The sequence below is a fragment of the Brachyhypopomus gauderio genome, chromosome 14 (assembly GCF_052324685.1).
Source record: "Brachyhypopomus gauderio isolate BG-103 chromosome 14, BGAUD_0.2, whole genome shotgun sequence".
NCBI classification, from domain to species: domain Eukaryota; kingdom Metazoa; phylum Chordata; class Actinopteri; order Gymnotiformes; family Hypopomidae; genus Brachyhypopomus; species Brachyhypopomus gauderio.
Window position 1 is genome coordinate 11,709,642 of NC_135224.1, and position 21,587 is coordinate 11,731,228.

General features: G+C 41.4%; 1 protein-coding gene and 1 long non-coding RNA gene across 2 annotated transcripts; both read right to left on the reverse strand.

Moving 5' to 3' along the window:
• Positions 1–2,074: 2,074 nt before the first annotated feature.
• Positions 2,075–4,284, reverse strand: nitr8 (novel immune-type receptor 8). Its single transcript, XM_076972711.1, has 6 exons — positions 4,194–4,284; positions 3,731–4,081; positions 3,242–3,598; positions 2,612–2,728; positions 2,481–2,515; positions 2,075–2,255 (listed from the first exon to the last, which is right to left on the reverse strand). Exons 1-6 carry the CDS (start codon positions 4,237–4,239, stop codon positions 2,100–2,102), a joined length of 1,062 nt encoding a protein of 353 aa, XP_076828826.1. The 5' UTR covers positions 4,240–4,284; the 3' UTR covers positions 2,075–2,099.
• Positions 4,285–8,916: 4,632 nt separating this feature from the next.
• On the reverse strand, positions 8,917–17,416 carry LOC143475602 (uncharacterized). Its single transcript, XR_013121058.1, has 6 exons — positions 17,315–17,416; positions 15,650–15,789; positions 13,756–13,893; positions 13,416–13,544; positions 13,240–13,298; positions 8,917–9,916 (listed from the first exon to the last, which is right to left on the reverse strand). It is a non-coding gene; the product is annotated as an uncharacterized LOC143475602 (long non-coding RNA).
• Positions 17,417–21,587: the final 4,171 nt, after the last annotated feature.

Sequence of the window (21,587 nt, forward strand, 5' to 3'; positions counted from 1 at the left end):
GGCTTGCTCCTGACTCACCATTTCTGCCTCTTCTCCGTTTGTGTCGTATGTCACTGGTGTGCTTCGGCACACGTGTAAAAACACTGGCTCTGATTGGCTACTATAACGCTGCCTTAGCCAATCGCTTACTGACTTGTTAAGTTAAACAGGTGTTACACCAAGAACTGTGACCTATCGAGATCTGTTACTCCTCACTAGCCTGGGCAGGGGTCCGCTTGGATTACTGTTAGTATATCAATATATAGTAACGCACCGCTTTTAATGACCAGTAACGTCAACGGTGTTGTAACGACAGGAAAAGTAATTAATTATATTATCCCGTTACTGACAAAATGACCCCGTTATTTTTAACACGTTATTCGCAACACTGCCTGTGTACTTGTACAAAGTGATGTGACATCCATACATCCGACATCCATAGGTGGACTCGTTGCTGCTGCAAATCGCCACCTGGATGTGGACAATTGACATCGGTGTGTTCCACCAATCTGGTTTTAGAATGGCTTCACCAGCTCACCAATGGGACGCTTTAGGAGGCAGACGTTCTTGCATTAATAATGGATACAAGGACGGACGAGAGAGAAACACACCTGAACGATGTTTGGCAGAGTTAATCTGTGTAAACTGGGAGGGGATGAGTTATGCGTATTGTGCATATAGGAAACTAGTCTATCTATGAATGTATGGTATACGTTTCATGTGGTGCATGTTGGTGGTTGTCAGGTCTCCTAAAAACCCAGAGTGTGTGATATGTTCACTGTGTGGTATATGTTTGTGTGGGAGGCTACGGTGGGGTAGGTTAGCTTCTTTCTCTTAATTTGTAGTATTTTCTGTTGTATAGTTGTTAGGAAAGGGGGCGGATGTCACTTTTGTATGTTTGTTAGGTTTAGGGGTGTTAGGTAGGGTTTCTTTTATTGATTTCATGCCGCCCGTGTCCCACCGTAGACAGGTATGTGTATATATGGAACATTATGGGCAGTAACATCCAGCCTGTTGATAGGTTATGACTCTTTATCAATGTTCTGTTTATCTGTGTTATGGCATCTGTAACGCTCGCAGGAAGGATGCACGACGAGCGTTGCAAGGTGCAACATACAACGTTTATTTATGACAAACACGTAAAGCCCAGCACAAACTTGCTGGCATGAACTTTAGACAAAGACGAGCACAAGACACTGCGCGAACGCACATTAAATAGGTGATTAACACAGACCCTCATGATCTCGAGACAAGGCACAGGTGAGACTACGAACACGCTCACAAACAACCCACACCCACGGAACTACTAATATGGACATAACAGCACGCAGACGACATAGCGACACGCCCACAGGGAAGGGTCCGGAGCTGTGACCGTGACAGCATCACTCTCTGGACCAGTAAACTCTTTGGTCACCATCAGCTTGACTCTGTGCCTTATATCATACACCACCCTACGCCCAGTAACAATCCTGTGCACCCATAGAGAGGAATACAGTTCACTCATCCTGAACTGTATTGACACTTTTTATTCTAAACAACACTTTCCTATAAGTCTATCTACAATCACATGTTCTGCTAAGGTAACACAGCAATTTCCTCCAGGATCTATATATTCTGTCTGTCTTTTTCTACATGCATGCTTAGCCTATTTATCCCTTTGGAATGTTGTTCTAATTTGTTTGTTTTGGAAATGTATATATGTCACTATTTATATTTATATTTGTTTCATCAGTGTTTTCATCAGTCAGGTGTCTACAAACCTTTGATTGGTACTTCATATATTTGTGACTTTATGCTGTTAAGTCCTCTTACTAACAAAAATAAAATCTATATAGAAATGATGCAATTTATCTTATGTATCTATGACAGAAATATAATCTGACGAGTCAAAACATTACTGGATATAGCTATAATAAAAACACACACGTAAATGTAAATAAGATGCTCAGAGATGTCAAAGACTTCAGCAAACTGTTATTTTATCTAATTAAAATAATGATAAAAAAAGCAATAATTATTTTAAAAAAGAACAGTAATGATTTGTGTAATACAAAACGCCATATTAGAATGTACTATAATTGTCAGTAAAATTTACATTAACACAAAGGTAATGAGGTTTATTTCAACTTTATTGTATCACCAGCTGAGTTTTCATATTTGATCTGAGAGTACACCATGGTGTCTTTAAACATTTGTTGTCTTCTGCTGCCTCTGGAGGACAATGGTTTGGTTAAACTCAGTGCTGCATAGTTCAAAGCTTCGTCACATGCAACCTGCAGAATGAGACTATATTTAGTAGGTTTCACTGCATGCAGTTTGCTGTGCATATTAAAATGAGGTCATGTAACCAAACTCCAAGATATCAACAAGCACAATTAAACCTGAAAATTAACTTTAGATGTAGGTCACCCCAGAACATTTTTGCAAATGGGAATGCAAAGATTCTCAGTCACTTGGTCTTTCTATAAAGTTTAGTAGTGTAACATAGTTTCACTTACATGAGTGTCCAAAGACGTCTTACAGTTTGGAGAGCCTTTAAAACAATATATTATTAAAATACTCAATAAAATATTACATGTGATTAAAATAAAAAGCTAAGAAAATATCAATACTATATTAAAGCACTCACCAGGTGAATGGTTTTGCTCTTTACATCGACAAGCAACGGCTATGATGATCAACAACACTGAAATTATGTTGGTGGTGACCAGTATAAGAATGATCAGACTGAAAGTAGAGTTATTGTCTGCAAATATATATTTTACATACACATTAGTAATGCGTACTGTTAAAAAAATTAAACTCAAAATTTGCTTACATTTAACAACTCTGTTAGTTAAACCGAGTTGTTAAATAACATCTGAACAAGAGCAGAAAAACTAACCCGGATATAATATTCTGGATTGTTTAGACATGCTAATTTACTACACACAGAATATACATGATGTAAACACCATGTTAAGTGAATAGAGTTAATTAATCATTATATATATATAATCATTATATATATATAAATTTGAATTAGAACAATTCAACTTTGTTCCTTGAATATAAGGCCAATAATATATAACTCTACAAACCATTGATGATGTATGTATCTACTAAGAATGGTCACGATAGATTATATGATTTCTGGTTAGTCATTAATTCTAACAAGTTTGTGGTCATTTTTGCATTTTGTTGCAATTTACAAGTGAATATTTTGGTATGTAATAAAAAGACACAAGACAATAAGTATGATTAACTACAAAGACTTTACCTGTAATATTTAGTTTAGTTCCATTCCCAAATAATATTACACCACATGTGGAAATGGCACAGTAGTAAGCTCCAGCATCAGAGGAGCTGAGGTTCTTCTTGGGGAGTTCATACACACAGCTCTGTGTAGGAGATCCTGAATCAGAGCTCTTCTTACACTGATCACTGCTGTTTCCATTAGTGTAAATAATTCCTGGATGAGAATCTCCTGAGCCATGTCTGAACCAGTAGACACGATGTGGTTCTGCACATTCTGAAAATCCAATCTCGAAAATACACTCCAGAGTGACATTATCTCCTGGGTAAACTAACTCTACAGTAGGCTTCTGTAGAACTGTTTGCATGTGGAAACGTACTCCTTAAATATGGAAAACATGTTAAGGTTGACTACTCCATGTCATTTTATTTAAGATTTTGAATTACTTTTAATTAATAGTACTTACATTTTTGTGATACCTTAAGATAGAAGCAAATAATGCAATAAATTTACCTTTTATCATCAAAAATGTTCCAGTCCCAAATCGCAACTCATTTAAAATTATCACTCCACAGAAATACATAGCTGTATCCTCATTTTTTGTTGCAGAAATTGTCAAATGAAAAATCCCGTGGTCTGCTAAAATACTGAAGCGTTTGTTTTTAAATCCATCCAAAAATGTAATTTCCCTGAGGTAATTATAACACCTTGCTATGGGTACAGGCATCTTGCCAATCTCCTGCTTGTACCACACCATAGTGTTGAAGTCTGTCTTAGGTAAGTAACATTCTATAGTAACATCTTCTCCCAGCTGGACTGTCTGAAAAGCATTGGGTTGAGTTATAAATGAAGAATTGATCCCACCTATTTTAAAAACAAAGATATACATTACATTATTACTTTATTGTATTTCACTTATAAAAATTTTATACAAAATAAGTTAGTTTATACACTACTTCATACAAATGTAGCTTACCAACAAAACAGAAAAAAGAGAGTGTAAAAGTAGATGAGTAGATCATGTTTTTGAGATCTTTCCTGACAGCTTGAAAAAGAAGTCTGATGAGCTGAAGAATCACCTAACTCTCATGAAAACATATCATGTTGGTCCTGATTGGTGGAGCAACATCAGATGCATTTTCATTGAAATGACATCACAAGATGCCAGTAAACTTGTAGCACTTGGTAGTTAAACCAGGAGAGTACCAGTAAACAAAGAACCAGGACGGTTCTACTAAGTACACAAAATTCAATATATTTTATTGGATGCTTAATTTTTATACATGGAAGCATGTACATTATTGCCAGTAGATACCACATGCTATATGCTAACATGGCTATAGCATAGCTATAGGGCTATCAAATATTAGCTTGACTAGCCATCTGTACAAAGGGCAAAGGCTCCAACAAAAGCTCTTTCCAAAGTGCATTTACTGGATGAAAAGAGAGAGTTGATTGATCTCCTTACTGCGTTCTACTCCTCCTACTGGAGGAACTGCTGTGAGCAGAGGTGATTGTGTGAACATTTTGTGTGCAGTAAAGTATAAATGTGTCTAGGCAGTATAATTACTGTGTGTGTTTCAAACTTCAGGTTTGTTTTGCTTTTGTTTACAGGTTACAGCAAAGGTGAATGTCTCTTTTGAGACATGCAAAATCCCAGTATTTGTACACCAACATATATGATTATATTTTATTATTGACTCTCCAGACTCAACTTCTTTGTGAAGTATTGCCTCAACCTCAGTTAATATATACCAAGTGGTTTTCTCTTATCATTCTGGTTCACCAGTTTTGTGTATTTGTACTTACTCTTTTGGATTTATTTGCCTATCTGTTTGTCTACCTGTTTTGGATATAGTTCCATATTTTGACTATGCTTATGTTGTAAAACTCAGCCTGGAGATAGAAAATAGGGTGTTTTCAGTAACGAATGATGTTATGGATTAACAAACAACTTTAACAATACCAATGTTGCAAGTGTTTTTCAATAGCTATCTTAGTCTCCATTTTTTTTTGGAGTTTTAAGTAGTTCTTTGTTGACTCCTCTGCATCTTCACTGGAATAGCTCCGGCAGTCAAAAATTGACCCACTGATTAACATACATTTTCTCATTATTACACCACAAAAGTATCATTAGGAAAATAATGATCTGTCACATACTCTGCACAAAACCCCCAACCTTCCAAAACCACATCACCATCCAGAGGTTCTACCACCCATGACAGGCATGCCCAATCCCCAGAAAATTAATTACATTCACCTGCTCCTTGTTACCACGCCCTCTCCCTATCCTTCTTATACTGTATCCACCCTCCTAGCTATTGCAAATTATTGCTCCCTTAAGTTTCTTACCAAGCGTTTCTTTGATAGTTCTGCCTACCCGTGTTTTGATCTCTGCTTTACTCCTAGACCCCGTTTTAAAAAATGGGATGATGTTGCCAAGAATATCAGTGCTTGTAGTAGCATTAAAAGATCAAAGTCAAAGTCAAATTTATTTACATAGTTCCAGTGGCGTGCACACATAGACATCAGGTGGTGCTAAAGCACCACCAACTCTGCCCTTTATCAACGAAAGTGCCCTTTTGAAAATTCGTTTTTTTTTTTTTTTTTTTTTTTATCATTTTACTGAGGTCGGTCTGAAATGATCTTTTGAAAACCTGAGCGATTAAAAACAATGCCCTGAAATGAGCCACCACCTCACACACACCTGACCTCTCTCTTCCTTTAACACCAGATGCGCTGCAGCAGCAGTTCAGTTCAGCGAGTGGAAGGAAGCGTCTTCAGCACAACACGCACGGTCACAGATAGACTTCTTCTCCCGTCCCCACCAGCCAGGTCACATACACATCAAGTCAAATCGTACCGTTTGCCCTCTAAGCCCAACGTGAAATAATTTTCTTGTGTTGTAAAATGTCTCATACAGCACTAAACTACTAAGCATTTTTAGCCGACTGGTCACCTGATAAACTAGTCACACTAGCCCAAATCAATGATAGATAACGTGAGGACGACCACATACAAATAATTAAGGTACAGTTTGCAAATCTATGTGTTAAGCTGAACGTCTTCAGTTGTATAGGTTTTGTTAGGCAACATAAATTACATTCATTTGTGAAAGAAGAAACGGGAAGTTCCCCATTACCTGTGAAAAATGCCCATCTGCATTCATGTAATGACAACACTCAGTAGCCTATAACTCCTTCTCCTACTTTACGGTCTTTTACTGTCTTAATTGTAGGCCTATATTGATTTACTAATTGCAAAATATATGCAACAAGGCCTGCAGACAGTGGAGGGTAAACAGAAGTTACCTGAAGGACATGACTGTATATTGGATATGAATTATATCAGTTGGATGAATTATATCAGTTGGATGCGTGACTTTTTCTCCATTGAAAACTCACGTTTAGAGAATGTGACAAATAAAAGTCAAATTTCACTCAGCATGTGCTTGTAAATTTTTTTATAATGAAGTGTTCCACGTGCGCTAAAAAGTGCCCCCCCCCCCCCCCCCCCCCCCCCCCCCCCCCGAGCACTTGCCCCCCAAAATGTCTGTGCACGCCACTGCATAGTTCTTTTTACAACACATGTCACAAAGCAGCTTTACAATCATAGATCTGGCATTGAGTTCAAACAAAAGTGGCATGACTTTTCTAGTGAAGCCAAAAAAGGGGGGGCAGAACTCAGAAAGGAGAGGGCTAAGACTGGTGGAGGTCAACGGTTGGCTGCTCTGGATTTATTCACAGGTTGTCCAGAAGATGGCGCAACAACAGACGAACACTGTGGGTCACGTGATTTCACCCTTGAGACTGAAATCGATGAAGGCTGATTACAGCTGAGGTCTAGCAACCGGTTTAAAAGCCTGACTCGATTTTGTAATGGTGCCCAGTGGTATCTTGACGAGTAGGCTCCACACGGTCATGGGTGTCACTGGTTGTATTTTGGCCTCACGAGTTAGACATGTGTGGATCTTAAGCCATTTTGATTAGAAACACATGGGTAAATGTGTAGATAGTTTTAGAAGCTATGAGTCTATCCACCTAAACAAATAAACGGTCATAAACCAGAAACCAACGCAGAACGATAACCAGAGAGACAAGACATAACATTCAGTATTCAGGAAAATGCAATGGCAATTCTTTGCAACAACTAGGTGAAGATCAGCAGGTATAAATAGGTAGATGGGCAGGTGATAGTGATCAATAATCAGGAGATGAAGATCTGGTAGGATGAGATGATTGGGTGGATTATTGGCAGATGGGTTCTGGGTAATGGAGTCCATGACAGGAAGCGTGACAGAAGTTACTACAAAGTGATACAAAGTACAAAGTAATAACATATAGTCCCTTCTGTTTTCCAGGCATTGAATGTTCCAAGGAATGTCATTTTTTTTGTACAGGTTATGGGTACAATGATTTTATAAGAAATTAAGTAATTTTGTAAATGAAATGAGTAGAACAGTAGAATTGTAATTTGCTAAACGTATCATGTGGAAGGACAAACGTTGGCCACAAGAACAATGATTAGATTCCTGTTTACTGGTTTGTGCAGATTTGAAGAGTTATCTTCTTAATTTGTCTTCTGAATTATTGGCACATGAGATACTCCCTCGACATTCTACCATGTGAATTTGGGGTCAATGTGATAAAGCCAGGACCACTTGATCCCAACTTTACTGGTGCATTTCTAAGCCTGTCTTATGAAGTCTTTCATGGACATTACACAATAGGTACACACCAGCTTTTCATGTACTATTTTAGTAGCTTTACATGATATTGGTAACACTTGGTATGCTTTCCCACAGGTTTGTAAAGCTGTGGGGGAACAAAATGAAATATGACAAGTTATATTCCAGGCAGAGATGGGGACTCGAGTTTGGGACTTGGACTCGAGTCGCACTTAAGTCGGATATACAGTGACTTCAGACTCGACTTAGACTTGCATTCAAAAGAGATTAGATTGTGTTTGATCATAGATTGTTGTGCATAGATTGTGTTTGATCCAGTTCATTAGGAGACAAATAGTTGTTGCTGCAGGGCTTTTTATGTCAGAATCATTATTATTGTAAAATTTGAATTCTGTTTTAAATTTTTATTTTATAATCACTAATTTGGTTGCTATTTTCTTTATATGCAGACCTTTCATATATATAGTTAAAAATGTGATTTTTTTATTTCACAGCCCTCCTTTATCTTTTAAAACAAAATATAGCAGATGTTCTACTGAAAGAAGCAAATATTGTATCCAGAAAAATGTCAGTTTTGTAAGAAAAATACTTTTTGGAGAAAAATACGGATACAAAATGTATCTGGAAAACATTTGTGTGTGCGTGCGCACTTTTAAAAATTGTATTTCTTCATTTACCAGTTTAAGCTATTATACATCAGAAGTGTCATAACAGACCATTACAACTATACAGTGATTTGCGACTACAGTGTCACTCAAATATTTGGGACTTGACTTGGACTTGAGAACAAAGACTTGAGACTTGACTTGGACTTGAGAACAAAGACTTGAGACTTGACTTGGACTTGAGATCAAAGACTTGAGACTTGACTTGGACTTGAGATCAAAGACTTGAGCATCTCTGATTCCAGGTCTCAACAACATGTTCAGAGAATGGTTAAAGTACTGAGGTTTACTTCTTCTGTAGCAATGCTGTGATGATGAATGAAGAAGTCTCTGCCAACACTATCTTAGTTGTTTATTACAATAAGTTTATTACAAAAAAGGTCAGCATCAAATCAAGCACCTAGATCTTGCTTGAGACAGGTCTCGGGCCAATGTGAATCTTCCTCTCGAACCATGTATCTTCAAACCTATATATGCGAGTTGTTCATGAAGACTAGTGCCCCTCATATTTGCACAATATGTCACACATATTGATAAAGAAAGATGAGTAGGAGAGAAGGGGGCCTCAGTATTTAGTCTAGACCGAGATAGGAAAAGGGCCCACCAGATCTTTGACCCCTGGACTAGGGCTCCTTTCACCTAAAACAGAACCATATGTAACCCACATGTTTCAAACCTCTTTGTCAAGCTCACTCACCATGAGAAGAAGAATGAATTTGACATTTACAGTTTAACCTTAATCACTACATAAAGTACTACATAGGCTTTGACACTACAGTGCTTAGATGTATTCATGCTATGTCTCAAAAACAGAAGATCAGTTGGTGACTTACTCATGACAATGAACTGGATGACCCAGCATTCTGGGGTGGAGGCTGTTGGTTTTAACCATTGTGTTAGCTTTCTGTCACTGTGTCTTATGTTAACGTGTCAGTTTTGACCCATAACTCAAATTAGCCATTAGATACCCTAAAAACAAATGATTTATCATCCATTTTGTTCTTATGTCTTGGTTACGTTGTTAGGCTTCCTTTTCCATTATAGTATTGGTTTTAATATGAATCCTATTGACAGTATACACAACAGTATACACAACTGTAAACTGATTTGGCCTTACATGTCTGGAAATGTCTGCCTTTCTTTGTTTTGTGAAAAAGGCAAAGATGGAAACCCCTAACTGAAGATCAAATGGTTGGAGGAAGACCTTCATGCACTGTCTGGATGTTGACATTTCAGACTGGAGTATAATGTTCTGTCTTCATCATTTTTCCTTTGTCCTCTCTGGTTATTGCCACTGTGCTCAGGGAGTTGCATGGTAGTATAGTTTAGATCATCATCATCACTCGGCTGCAAAAAAATTCATAATTGTTTGAATGATCTTTTTGTGGATTCATCCTTAAAATTTGTACACTTTGTACACTTCAGAAAAACCGTCAAGAATTCTTAAGTTGTAGACTAAGTACTTAATGTATTTAATTTATTGAAAAACATTTTCACCTTAAATGGTGCACATTCATGAATATTTCTGTGTATATATTTTAAGCATGAAAGCTGCAAGTACTGAATTGAATTATTGCAATGCCAGTTCAAGTATAGTATTTCAAGATTTGACAGTTATGTAACTGACTGTAACGTGGCTTGCGCCACGGAGCGAGGAGACGGACACAATTGCAGAGATGAGCGAGATTTAATACGGGGAATACCAAAAGCAGAGTCGTAATACCGGGCGCAGGTCATATCGGGAAGGCAGTCCATACAAGAAATGACAACAGACATACTCGGACAGATAAACCAAACACGACGGGGAAACACGGAACAGGCAGGTACTCTGGTAGCGGAAACAATACTCACGAAGAACAGGTATACAAAGCACAAGGCACGAAGTAGACAAAATCACGGATCACACGACTGGGGAATGACGGGACTTTATACATAGAAACTAACTAGGGACAGGTGATGACAATGACACTGGGGCGTGGCAACAAACAAGGAAACATCAAAACCAACGAGCAGGGCGGGACAAACAGGCAGGGAACACGGACATGAGGGAACCCAGAGTGACAGCTACGAGAGGGGGCGTTGCCCTACGTGACAGAACCCCCCCTCAAAGCGTGCCACTCCGGGGCACGCAAGGGCAGACAGGACAGGGACAGCGGACACAGGACAGACCGGAGGGACAGGACCAGACAAAATAGGACGGGGGACCTGGGACACGGCAGGGACCGGAGACAGGGAGACAGGCCAAGAGCTGGGCCGGGACACGGCATGACACGGGACACAGGGGGGCAGGACAGGGCCAGGGCGAGGCACAGGAGCAGGGCTGGACAGGACAGGACTGGGGACAGACACTGGAGCGGGGCCAGGGGACAGGGCAGAGGTAAACACTGAGGCAAACACGGCCTGGACGATGGTGACGGGGACAGGAACAAGGTGGGTAACAACTTGGGGAACAGACACGGGGACGGGGACAGAGACGACACCACAGGAAACAGACACAGGAACAGGAACACGGACACGAACAGACACAACCACGGGGACAGGGACCAAAACAAAACCAGGGACGGGACCAGGGAGCAAGGGGAACACGGCCAACGGAACATAGGAGGTACATGGCGGAGCAGGGGGAACACAAAGTCCATGCCCAACAGGGGGCAGCACAGTCTCTTGGGGCACAGGCGCGGCCGGGCGGCGGGCAGCGGGCACAGGCGCGGCCGGGCGGCGGGCAGCGGGCACAGGCGCGGCCGGGCGGCGGGCAGCGGGCACAGGCGCGGCCGGGCGGCGGGCAGCGGGCACAGGCGCGGCCGGGCGGCGGGCAGCGGGCACAGGCGCGGCCGGGCGGCGGGCAGCGGGCACAGGCGGGGCCGGGCGGCGGGCAGCGGGCACAGGCGCGGCCGGGCGGCGGGCAGCGGGCACAGGCGGAGCCGGGCGGCGGGCAGCGGGCACAGGCGGAGCCGGGCGGCGGGCAGCGGGCACAGGCAGGGTCCGCTGGCGGGCAGCGGGAACAGGCAGGGTCCGCTGGCGGGCAGCGGGAACAGGCAGGGTCCGCTGGCGGGCAGCGGGAACAGGAACCGGCGTGGACGACCCCTCCTGGGTCGCGGGGACAGGAACCGGCGTGGACGACCCCTCCTGGGTCGCGGGGACAGGAACCGGCGTGGACGACCACTCCTGGGTCGCGGGGACAGGAACCGGCGTGGACGACCCCTCCTGGGTCGCGGGGACAGGAACCGGCGTGGACGACCTCTCCAGGGTCGCGGGGACAGGAACCGGCGTGGACGACCCCTCCTGGGTCGCGGGGACAGGAACCGGCGTGGACGACCACTCCTGGGTCGCGGGGGCAGGAACCGGCGTGGACGACCTCTCCAGGGTCGCGGGGACAGGAACCGGCGTGGACGACCCCTCCAGGGTCGCGGGGACAGGAACAGGCACGAACTGCCGACGGGCAGCGGGGACAGGAACAGGTATGAACTGCCTACGGGCAGCGGGGACAGGAATCCGAGGTGAGGAGATGCACTCGGGGGGCGGAGCCACCAAGCCGACGTCCTCGGGGGGCGGACCCGCCAAGCCGACGTCCTCGGGGGGCGGAACCGCCAAGCCGACGTCCTCGGGGGGCGGAGCCACTATACTGACGTCATCGGGGGGCGTGTCCGCCAAGCCGACGTGGCTGGTACTCCCCCCCAAAAAATACATGGGGGTGTACTGTGGAGTAGCCGGCGGGATCAGCGATGTTAAGTCCTCCTCCTCAGTGTCCGGGTTGAGCCTGGAAGAACACACAGACACAGAAGCCTCTCGGTTGCTCTCTCTGCGACGGCTCCGCCTCCTCCGAGGCGTCGGGAGCTCGCAGTGGCCACCGAGAGCAAACCGAGGGTTAAGCCAACGCTCGTCTGTGCGCTCATTCCGTCTGCCCGCTGCTTGCACCACAGGTTGCTCATGCCTGTGGTGTTCGCCAAGCCGGGCAGACACGTAGCGCTCAATAGGAGTCTCGACGCGAAAGCCAGTCGAAACCGAAAGTGACTGGGCTTTCGTTGGTGCGCGTCGAGACTTCCGTGTTCCCACAGCGCCAGGGGTATTCCTGTCTCCGGCTCGTTCGCGCTGTAACACATGAGAGTTAAACTGCACGGAAGCAGCCAACAACTCGTTACAGCGACTAAACTCACCGGAGTCTCGCTCTCTCGCTGTGTCCTGGATAGATCCGTGATTATGTAACGTGGCTTGCGCCACGGAGCGAGGAGACGGACACAATTGCAGAGATGAGCGAGATTTAATACGGGGAATACCAAAAGCAGAGTCGTAATACCGGGCGCAGGTCATATCGGGAAGGCAGTCCATACAAGAAATGACAACAGACATACTCGGACAGATAAACCAAACACGACGGGGAAACACGGAACAGGCAGGTACTCTGGTAGCGGAAACAATACTCACGAAGAACAGGTATACAAAGCACAAGGCACGAAGTAGACAAAATCACGGATCACACGACTGGGGAATGACGGGACTTTATACATAGAAACTAACTAGGGACAGGTGATGACAATGACACTGGGGCGTGGCAACAAACAAGGAAACATCAAAACCAACGAGCAGGGCGGGACAAACAGGCAGGGAACACGGACATGAGGGAACCCAGAGTGACAGCTACGAGAGGGGGCGTTGCCCTACGTGACACTGACCTCAACTAATTTGCTTAGTTGTGATTCACCAGATAGGGTCTCATTAAGAATTATTTTGGCTATAAAAAGAAGAAAATAATGAATTAACAAATCTATAGAAAAATCATAAACATTTATTTATTTACATTTATTTAAATTTTTGTCATACATACTTTGGTGGGTGAAAAACAACATACCTCTACAAAGTTCATCATCTTTTCTCTTCAGTTTTATACAGAGGACAATGTTGATAGTTGCACTTAACATCAAAATAAAGGTGTTTCCAACAAAGACAATGAAAGGAATACTGTGGCAGCTATCACTCCCTCAAAAAATGAAAATGAAATAAGATTATTGCATTGGAAGTATTTAATTGTTTTTATTTGTTTTGGAGTTAGCCAACTAGATATTTATAGTCTCTCAATAAATACAATCTGTTCATGACAAAATGTTTTCATACAATCAATTAATAAAATAAATTGCTTGCAACATTAAAACCAATATATATTACTTCAGACACCCATTTGAAATATTTACCTGTAACTGCAAGAGTATGTCCAGTGTCAAAGACACAACAGAAAGTTCCAGAATGGTTCCTATTTGGAGGGAGATTTTCACATTTTACTCTTTCTAAGTTTTTCAAAGTTTCTGAGATGTTCCCTTCAGCCGTTCCCCCTGAAACATAGTTGCAATAATGTGCTGTTGTAAGTACTCGTATGTTGAACAAAGATACAGTTTCCCTTAAGAGGAAGATCACTTTTTGTATGTACTGTTATTATAATTCTGGCTCTGTGAGGACCTAATTTATTACAGTATGTTTTCTACATAAATATTTTGCATTATGAAACACTACATTCATGTTTCTATGGCGCTTTCATAATAATGTGCATGCGTATATGCACATTTAATTCTCCAAAATATTTTAAATATAGGAACTGGACAGTTGGAATGTCATGTATGGACAGTTTTGTAACATACTTCACAGATAAACATACCATTAAGAGGTAAAAAAAAACCAAGGGAATGTGGTACATTAAGAGTTGTGTATAGTTTTACTAGTTATGTTTATTTAGCCAACTTGCATTTGCAGGTTCTACATTTTATATAAAACTGTAGATATGGGAATAGTTGCGTAAAATGCAAGATTGTGTAAAACACAAAATAACTTGCCTCATAGCACCAAGACATTTCAAGAATGTAGTAATGATGGGAAAATGTGAATGAAAATATTTTTATTCCAGTGGGTAACAGACAAACTACTTCTCATTTTCAGTGATGTGTATTGAGTGACTGGTTGTCCAATAAAGTGCTTTACTCCATAAAACTGTACATTCATTAAGGCAACTAAAAATTTTAACAATATGTAATCTACAATAACACATTTCAAAATTAGTTCGCAATTGACCCAACAATACTCAACAATCTAAATATGCGCAAAATATATTATTGCACTAAAGGGAATGCCAAATGCCTGATATATACCAGTCAACCATGACATTAAAAACACCTAATATTGAGTATATTCAAAGAAAGAACAATTGTTCTGGTATGAGGAACTTTGTTCTTACCAGTGGAAATATTAATTGTACATGTCTGGGCTATTAACACATGTGGAGTACACACTGCCCAGTGTGTAAGATCTGGGTATTCTGCATGAAATGGCCAGCTCAGCAATGTTGTAATGAGTAAACTAGACAAAATATGTCCTGAGTTTTAAATACAAAAGTTTATGGCACAGCCCATGTCACCTGCCAGGGAGTTGGTTTTATTAGATGGTGTCTCCTACACAAACTTAATTTTCTGTATTGGAATCTTGGTGTTTATCATGTACTGAACATGAACATGAAGTTCAGCAGTTAGTGAGTTCAAAAGTAATAATAACAGATAACAATAACAGAAATGAATGAGGTTACCTTTACCAAAATAAGACTTTATATTATTATATTTTATATATTAATTATATAAAAAGTTATAGATTTTTTAACAAGCAATCAGTAATCTGTAACATTTGTTTTTAGTCACTGTCCCAAATCAACTTAAGAAATAACAGTGAATTATTGATATGCAGTCCAAAATTTAAAGTGCTACCCACGTTAATTTCACTGAACTTTGGCACTAAATATAAATAAATGATTTTCCGCGACTAAAAATAACTGACATTTGAATTAATTTGCCCATCATAAGCTTCTGGAAAAAAAACTTAACATACATATTAAAAGTATTCTTTCTCCTTTTTAAACTCCTAAATGGAGAAGAGGTCTAAAATTGATTACATTAATTAAATTTTTTTTTTTTATAAAAGTAAAACAGGGTTGTAAAAACATTAAAAGGGAGTTAAAAGACGAATAAGCTGTGCTATGTTAAATACTTAAAAGATTGAAAACTACTATTCATCATGTCAAATCACAAAAGTAGGCAAAGATTAACTTACCCGTAGGTATGAACAGCAGAGCTACATATAAAACAATCATGTTGCACTCGCTCTTTCAGAAGCCAGACAAGCCAGACATCTGAGGCCTTTTGAATGTAGCCTATATATAGGCCATCACTTGCAGTTCAACCCACCATGATCTTCAAAGGAAAGATATGTATTAAAGCATTCACATTTTGGGTTTTATTTTGTAAAGGTTATGGTTACAATGATTTTAGAACAACAACAAAAAGCTATTTTGTAATGATATGGGCCCAGAAAAGAATGATAGACATTGGTCACAAGAACCATATTTACTTTCCTGTTTACTGGTTTCTGCAGATTTGAAAAGAGTTGTTATCTAATCAATCTATCTTCTGAATTACTGTCACATCACAAGAGATTCAGTCATAATCCCTCGACACTTCTACATGTGAATTTGGGTTTCTATGGGATCAAGCCAGAGCTACTTGATCCCAACTTTACTGGTACATTTCTAAGGCTGCCTTCTGGCTTACTATCATGGATAATAGATTGATACATATCAGCTTTACCTGTAGTATTTTTACCAGCATTACATAACACTTAGTATGCTTTCCCACCAGGGCCGGAGTGGGCCCTTTTTTCAGCCCGGGAGTTTCGTGCCCAAATCCGGCCAAAAATTATTTTTCCCTCCCAATCGGCCCAAACTAGAGATTGACATGAGCCGGCCCATCGGGAATCCTCCCGAATCTCCCGATTAGCCACTCCGGCTCTGTTTCCCACAGTTTGGCAATACGAGAGGTTTTCCTATCCCTCTATGGCATGAATTTTTATTTTAGGAGGAAAAAAAAATGTATCCTAGTATTTGCTGGATTAGAGGTCCCTTCTAATATATAAATTAGAGGTGTCAATTCCAGGTTCATAGATTAAAAGTCCTCACCAGGATTTTGCTCAGGCTTCCTGGATTGTATTGATTCCACTAATTTAACCTGGATTGCTAATTAGAAAATCTAGTAAGCTTGAGCAAAATCCTGGTGAGGACTTTTAATCTCTGAACCTGGAATTGACACCACTAATATAAATCATAAAATTTGCCCCCACCCTCCTACCACCAGATTTTGGTTTATTAGCTGAAATTAGCTGCAATGTGTGTTTGTGTTTCTGAATGTTTGTTCCTGTGGGGTACAGATTGAATTAAAGTTTTTTTTACAAAGCACTTCTGTACCCATGAACTGATCCAGTTATTTAGTAGTGAGGTTAAGGGGTTTGTTGGTATCACACTGAATGGCATATACAGGGGTTGGACAATTAAACTGAAACACCTTTCCTTTTAGTGTGGGAGGTTTCATGGCTAAATTGCACCAGCCTGGTGGCCAATCTTCATTAATTGCACATTGCACCAGTAAGAGCAAAGTGCACCAGTAAGAGCAAATTGTCTGATTTATTTACTTTATTTTACACAATAAGGGCTTATTGTGTAAAATAAAGTAAATTAATCAGACAATTTCATTGCCTTACTAAAATAATCATTCAACGTGTTTCCACTTAGCCTAGATTATATAAACATGCATGAAATGTTACGCTGGAGTTCTTGGGAGATGGCAAGATGACGTAAGATGTTGTCACCTATAATTAATTTACTAACAAATATTGTTGAGCTTCAATATCACACTCTAAAACAGTAGAGAAAATGTTGGTAAATACCTCTATTTGCTTGTTCACTTCATTGGAAAAAATTGCATAACCCTCTCCTATGCTGAGAACAACAAACAATTCTCGACCTATCCGCAACATCGCAGGATCATATGTCCTCGAATTGCAAAGCTACATTTGTCTACTCTTGAAATCTGTCGCTTTTATTAGACAGGAGTGAGGTGGTGACTTAATGACAGCTTTTCTCACCTTTGCCTGGTGAGGTGTGAAAGGGGGAGGGGTAGTGGGCCAACCAAGAAGCTTCGACAACGACAAGCTGACGCCTTCAAAGTGATTGATAGCTGTTCTAACCAATAGTTCACTCAAGGCCAGGGCTCTCAAGTCTCACGCATTGAGCGTGTGACACACGCATTTGACCGTCTTCACACGCTCACATGCCACACCTCCGATTTCACACGGCGAGAAAAAAAATCTAGTTTATTTACCTCCGATCCATATCTATGTCGCCCTCCACTGGCGATCGATCGCGATATACAACGTATACAACCACCCCCACCCACCCCCCCGGCCAATACCCCCCCCCCCCCCCCCCCGCTCAACAATTAACGTTCACCACCCCCCCCCCCCCCCCCCCCCCGTCAACAACTCTCAGACTCTGGAATGAATCCAAAACTTGAGAGCCCTGCTCAAGGCTAAAAAAATTAATAGCTCCAGGGTTCGTACGGTCATGAAAAACCTGGAAAAGTTATGGAATTTGAAAATAGCAATTTCCAGGCCTTTCCAGTTTTGGAAAAAATAAAAATACTCAAATGTTTTGGAAAAGTCATGGAAATTTGCTTGACACAATAAATGTTTGTCGTTCTGATAACCGGAAGAAATATATATATAGCCTTTTTTTTCATTGTGCGGACCGCTAACGTAACTTCACACGTTAGTTCGCTGCGTTAGCGACGGACTCCAAACGGAGCTGTAGATTGTACTTTGACATGTAAATCAGCGTAATGCTGGTAAATGCCGATTCAACAATGGCTGCTTCAGTTGGACAAATACAAGCTGTGGTTTGAGAAAGACAAGGACGCGTGCAAAATGTGCACTGTGTGGTTAACCAATCGGTTAACGATGGGGTTAGAGACTGAAAAGTCTGTCGTAAAGCAGTTTTCGTCGTTAAGCGTGACCCTAGATTTAGATACGCTTTAATCATAAATACAGTATAGAAAAAAACTGCGTGCGTACAACGCGAGAAAGAGCGATCGCGTTGTCAAGATGGGCTACGGTGGAGGCTGCGCTGCTTCAGCTTATCATACACTATACACCACTCCACTACACTCCACTGTGCTGCCACTGCACCTTCGCGCACCGCGCAAAATTACGAAAAGTCGGTCGTAACTCCAGTCCGTCGTTAACCAGACCCGTCGGTAAGCGGGGACTCACTTTTAGCCCGGATACGGCTTATAGCTACAACATTTTCCATTAAAAAACTTTGTAGGTGCGACGTATATTGATATTGAAAATACGGTAAATGTTTATTTTTTCAATTAAACCACGTGGCTTTTCATTAATTTATGATATACTGTGGAATTTTGGCCTGGATTTTTTCTTATTTTTCATGTCTACACATATGTTTAGAGAATGTATAGTCATTGAAATTTGCCTGAAAGTCATGGAAAAGTCATGGAAATTAATTGTCAAAAAAGTGTATGAACCCTGTAGCTCATTTGCCATGATTCGTGAATGTTTGTTTTTGACAAGGACATGCACAAAACAACAAGCCATCTGAGTTGTAAACATGCTAACCTAAGGTAGGATAAGCTAAGCTCTCCAGAACACATGATTTACTCTGGCAAAACTGATGCAGTCGTGGATTATTTTGTTAGATCATATTTTGATTGTGGATACTTTTGGACAAAAGAAAAGAAAAGGCTTACTTTGGCTGGTTTTTATGTCCAATTGTTTGGGTACAGCATTGAACCAGAAGTTAGCATGAACAACAGCTACAAAGATCTATGAAGGACTCGTTTGTGAGTATAAATAAAACAACATGGGGTTCTCCCCAGATAGCTCTGGCCTCTCCTGGTCTACGAGGTACCTGTGTCCACAGTTGAGGGTCTGGAAAGGAAGTTGAACACCCATCTAACAAGATGGCTGGGCATCGCAAGAAGCATTTGCTCCATTGGCCTTTACAGCACAGGCAGCAAGCTACAGCTGCCAATAACATCAGTGGTGGAAGAGTTTAAGGTGACAAAAACACACCAGGCCATGATGCTGCGGGACAGCAGAGATGAGAAAGTATGCCAGGCAGACATTGTCATCAGGACAGGCTGAAAGTGGTCAGCCAGCAAAGCAGAGGACAGACTGCATCATGCAGACATTGTAGGTTCAGTAGCCCAGGGAAGGCTTGGCGTGGGTTGCTGCACCAAAGCAAGCTGGAACAAAGCAGACCCAAAGGAGAGGTGAGGTTTAGTGCAGTGTCGTGGAAATTTGCGGACAAACCTTGGTGGTGAGCAAGAAATATTAATCAATACAAACTGGGTAAGGTAATCAAAGTAAAATAGTATATTTATTTAAGTACAAACAGTAATATCAAAGAACAGAATTTCAACATAACAGACAAACATATGAGTCGACCCAGAGATCCCCGTTGCCCACACTCCTGAGTGTCGACAAGGGAGAGCTGCTTGGTCTCTCTAGCCATGGAGTTTTATAGTGTAAAACTGCTGAATCATGGTTTAGCACACAAAGAACTTGTGGCTGCCAAGTTAACCCCCCTCCCTAGCAGAGTGAGGTAATGTCTCAGCACCGGTGTGTAGATACAGTTTCAAGGATGCTCATCTCACAGTGGTTCTAATTAAACACATAAATATGAACTGTCTCCTTCGTTCAAGCTGCTCGCAATCTTGCACAATAGGGTTCATGCAGAGTGTTCTTCCGTACATTTAGTGGTCAGAATATATGATTCAAAGACATGCTGTGCTCTTTCAGTGCTCTTACTCATACAGAATTTTCCATGGGCCACACATGCAGACCACAATGAATGTGCACATTTGTGTGTCTAACATCTAATTCAAAGGTTTAATCGATTGATTACATATCCGTTACTAGAACAACATTGATTGATCATCACAACTCATCAGCTATAATGAAATAACAGAAATTTCCATTACAGCAGAAAGAGGTCCGAAAGGCGGAGGAGGAATTTTGGCACGTCAAGGCTGTAGCCATGAACAAACAAGGCAGTTGGACTAGATGGGAAAGCGCAAGAGAAAGAGCTCTGACCTGGCAAGACATCTGGAGCATGGAAGGCCACCGGATCAAGTTCCTGTTGTGTTCTGTATACGATGTCCTAATCCTAATGTACTGTAGTACATCCTCAACATCGTTTAGGGTCTTAGCAGCTTGGACTCTTAGACATGTCTTGTCCTATTATTAACATAACATATTCATTTTATGTGATAATATAACTTCATTTGGAATTTCCTGGTCTTTCTGTAAGATGTCCAAAGTTGTTGTTTTTTTTTAGAAAAAAAAGAAAAAAAATGTTGCATGCTCTTGATGATGGCCCAGTGTCTTGGATCAGGGTGTGCCACATTTGAACAAGGGTGTGGTACTATGGACATTCCTTGGGACATTTAATGTGCAATGTTGTGTAACTCTTCAATACTTTAACCACAACCCCTGTGCTAAGACTCCCTGACTCCTCATTTCCTTTAGAGGTAAACACTTCTCACAGAGAACAGCTAACTCACGTATGCATCCAGTTGCGTATCATTCCCACAAATACACCAGCAGAAAGAAACAATGGAATGTGCCCTGTAGGCTATAAACTGCACAAGAAGAATTGCAGTTTTGTTTAGAAGGCAGTCATTCTTTTGTCGTCATAATAGACCATAAGAACTTAGAATATCTGTCTGCCAGCTAAGCACAATGGTCCCCATTTTTTTTTGAGAGATTCAATTTCAGGATTACTTATCAACCAGACACCAGGAACACTAAGGCAGATGCGTTGTCCAGGATGTACCATGAGGAGCATGAGGAAGGGAACTGAGAACCCGATCATTGCCTCTGTGAAATGGGAGATTGATGTGGAAATAAAGTCCATACTGCAGGAGACAGCGGTCTCAGCCCAATGCCCACAGGTCAAGAATTATGTTCCCCATAGATCGGTTACTACATGGTCACGTATGTCCCTAACCACTGAACACCCAGGAGACCCATGCACCCTACAACTACTAAGTGGAAGGTACCAGTGGGAGACTATGGCAAATATTCAGAGGTATATGGCTTCATGTTCCACATGTTCCCAATGTTATACCCCTAATGAGGTTAT

Bases quoted from the DNA above. Each gene is read 5' to 3' on its own strand.
- nitr8 (XM_076972711.1), bottom strand. From the start codon at position 4,239: ATGATCTACTCATCTACTTTTACACTCTCTTTTTTCTGTTTTGTTG. The intron at 3,599-3,730 runs GTAAATTTATTG...TCCATATTTAAG, and splicing joins AACATTTTTGATGATAAAAG to GAGTACGTTTCCACATGCAA. The intron at 2,256-2,480 runs GTAAGTGAAACT...CTCATTCTGCAG, and splicing joins AGACGTCTTTGGACACTCAT to GTTGCATGTGACGAAGCTTT.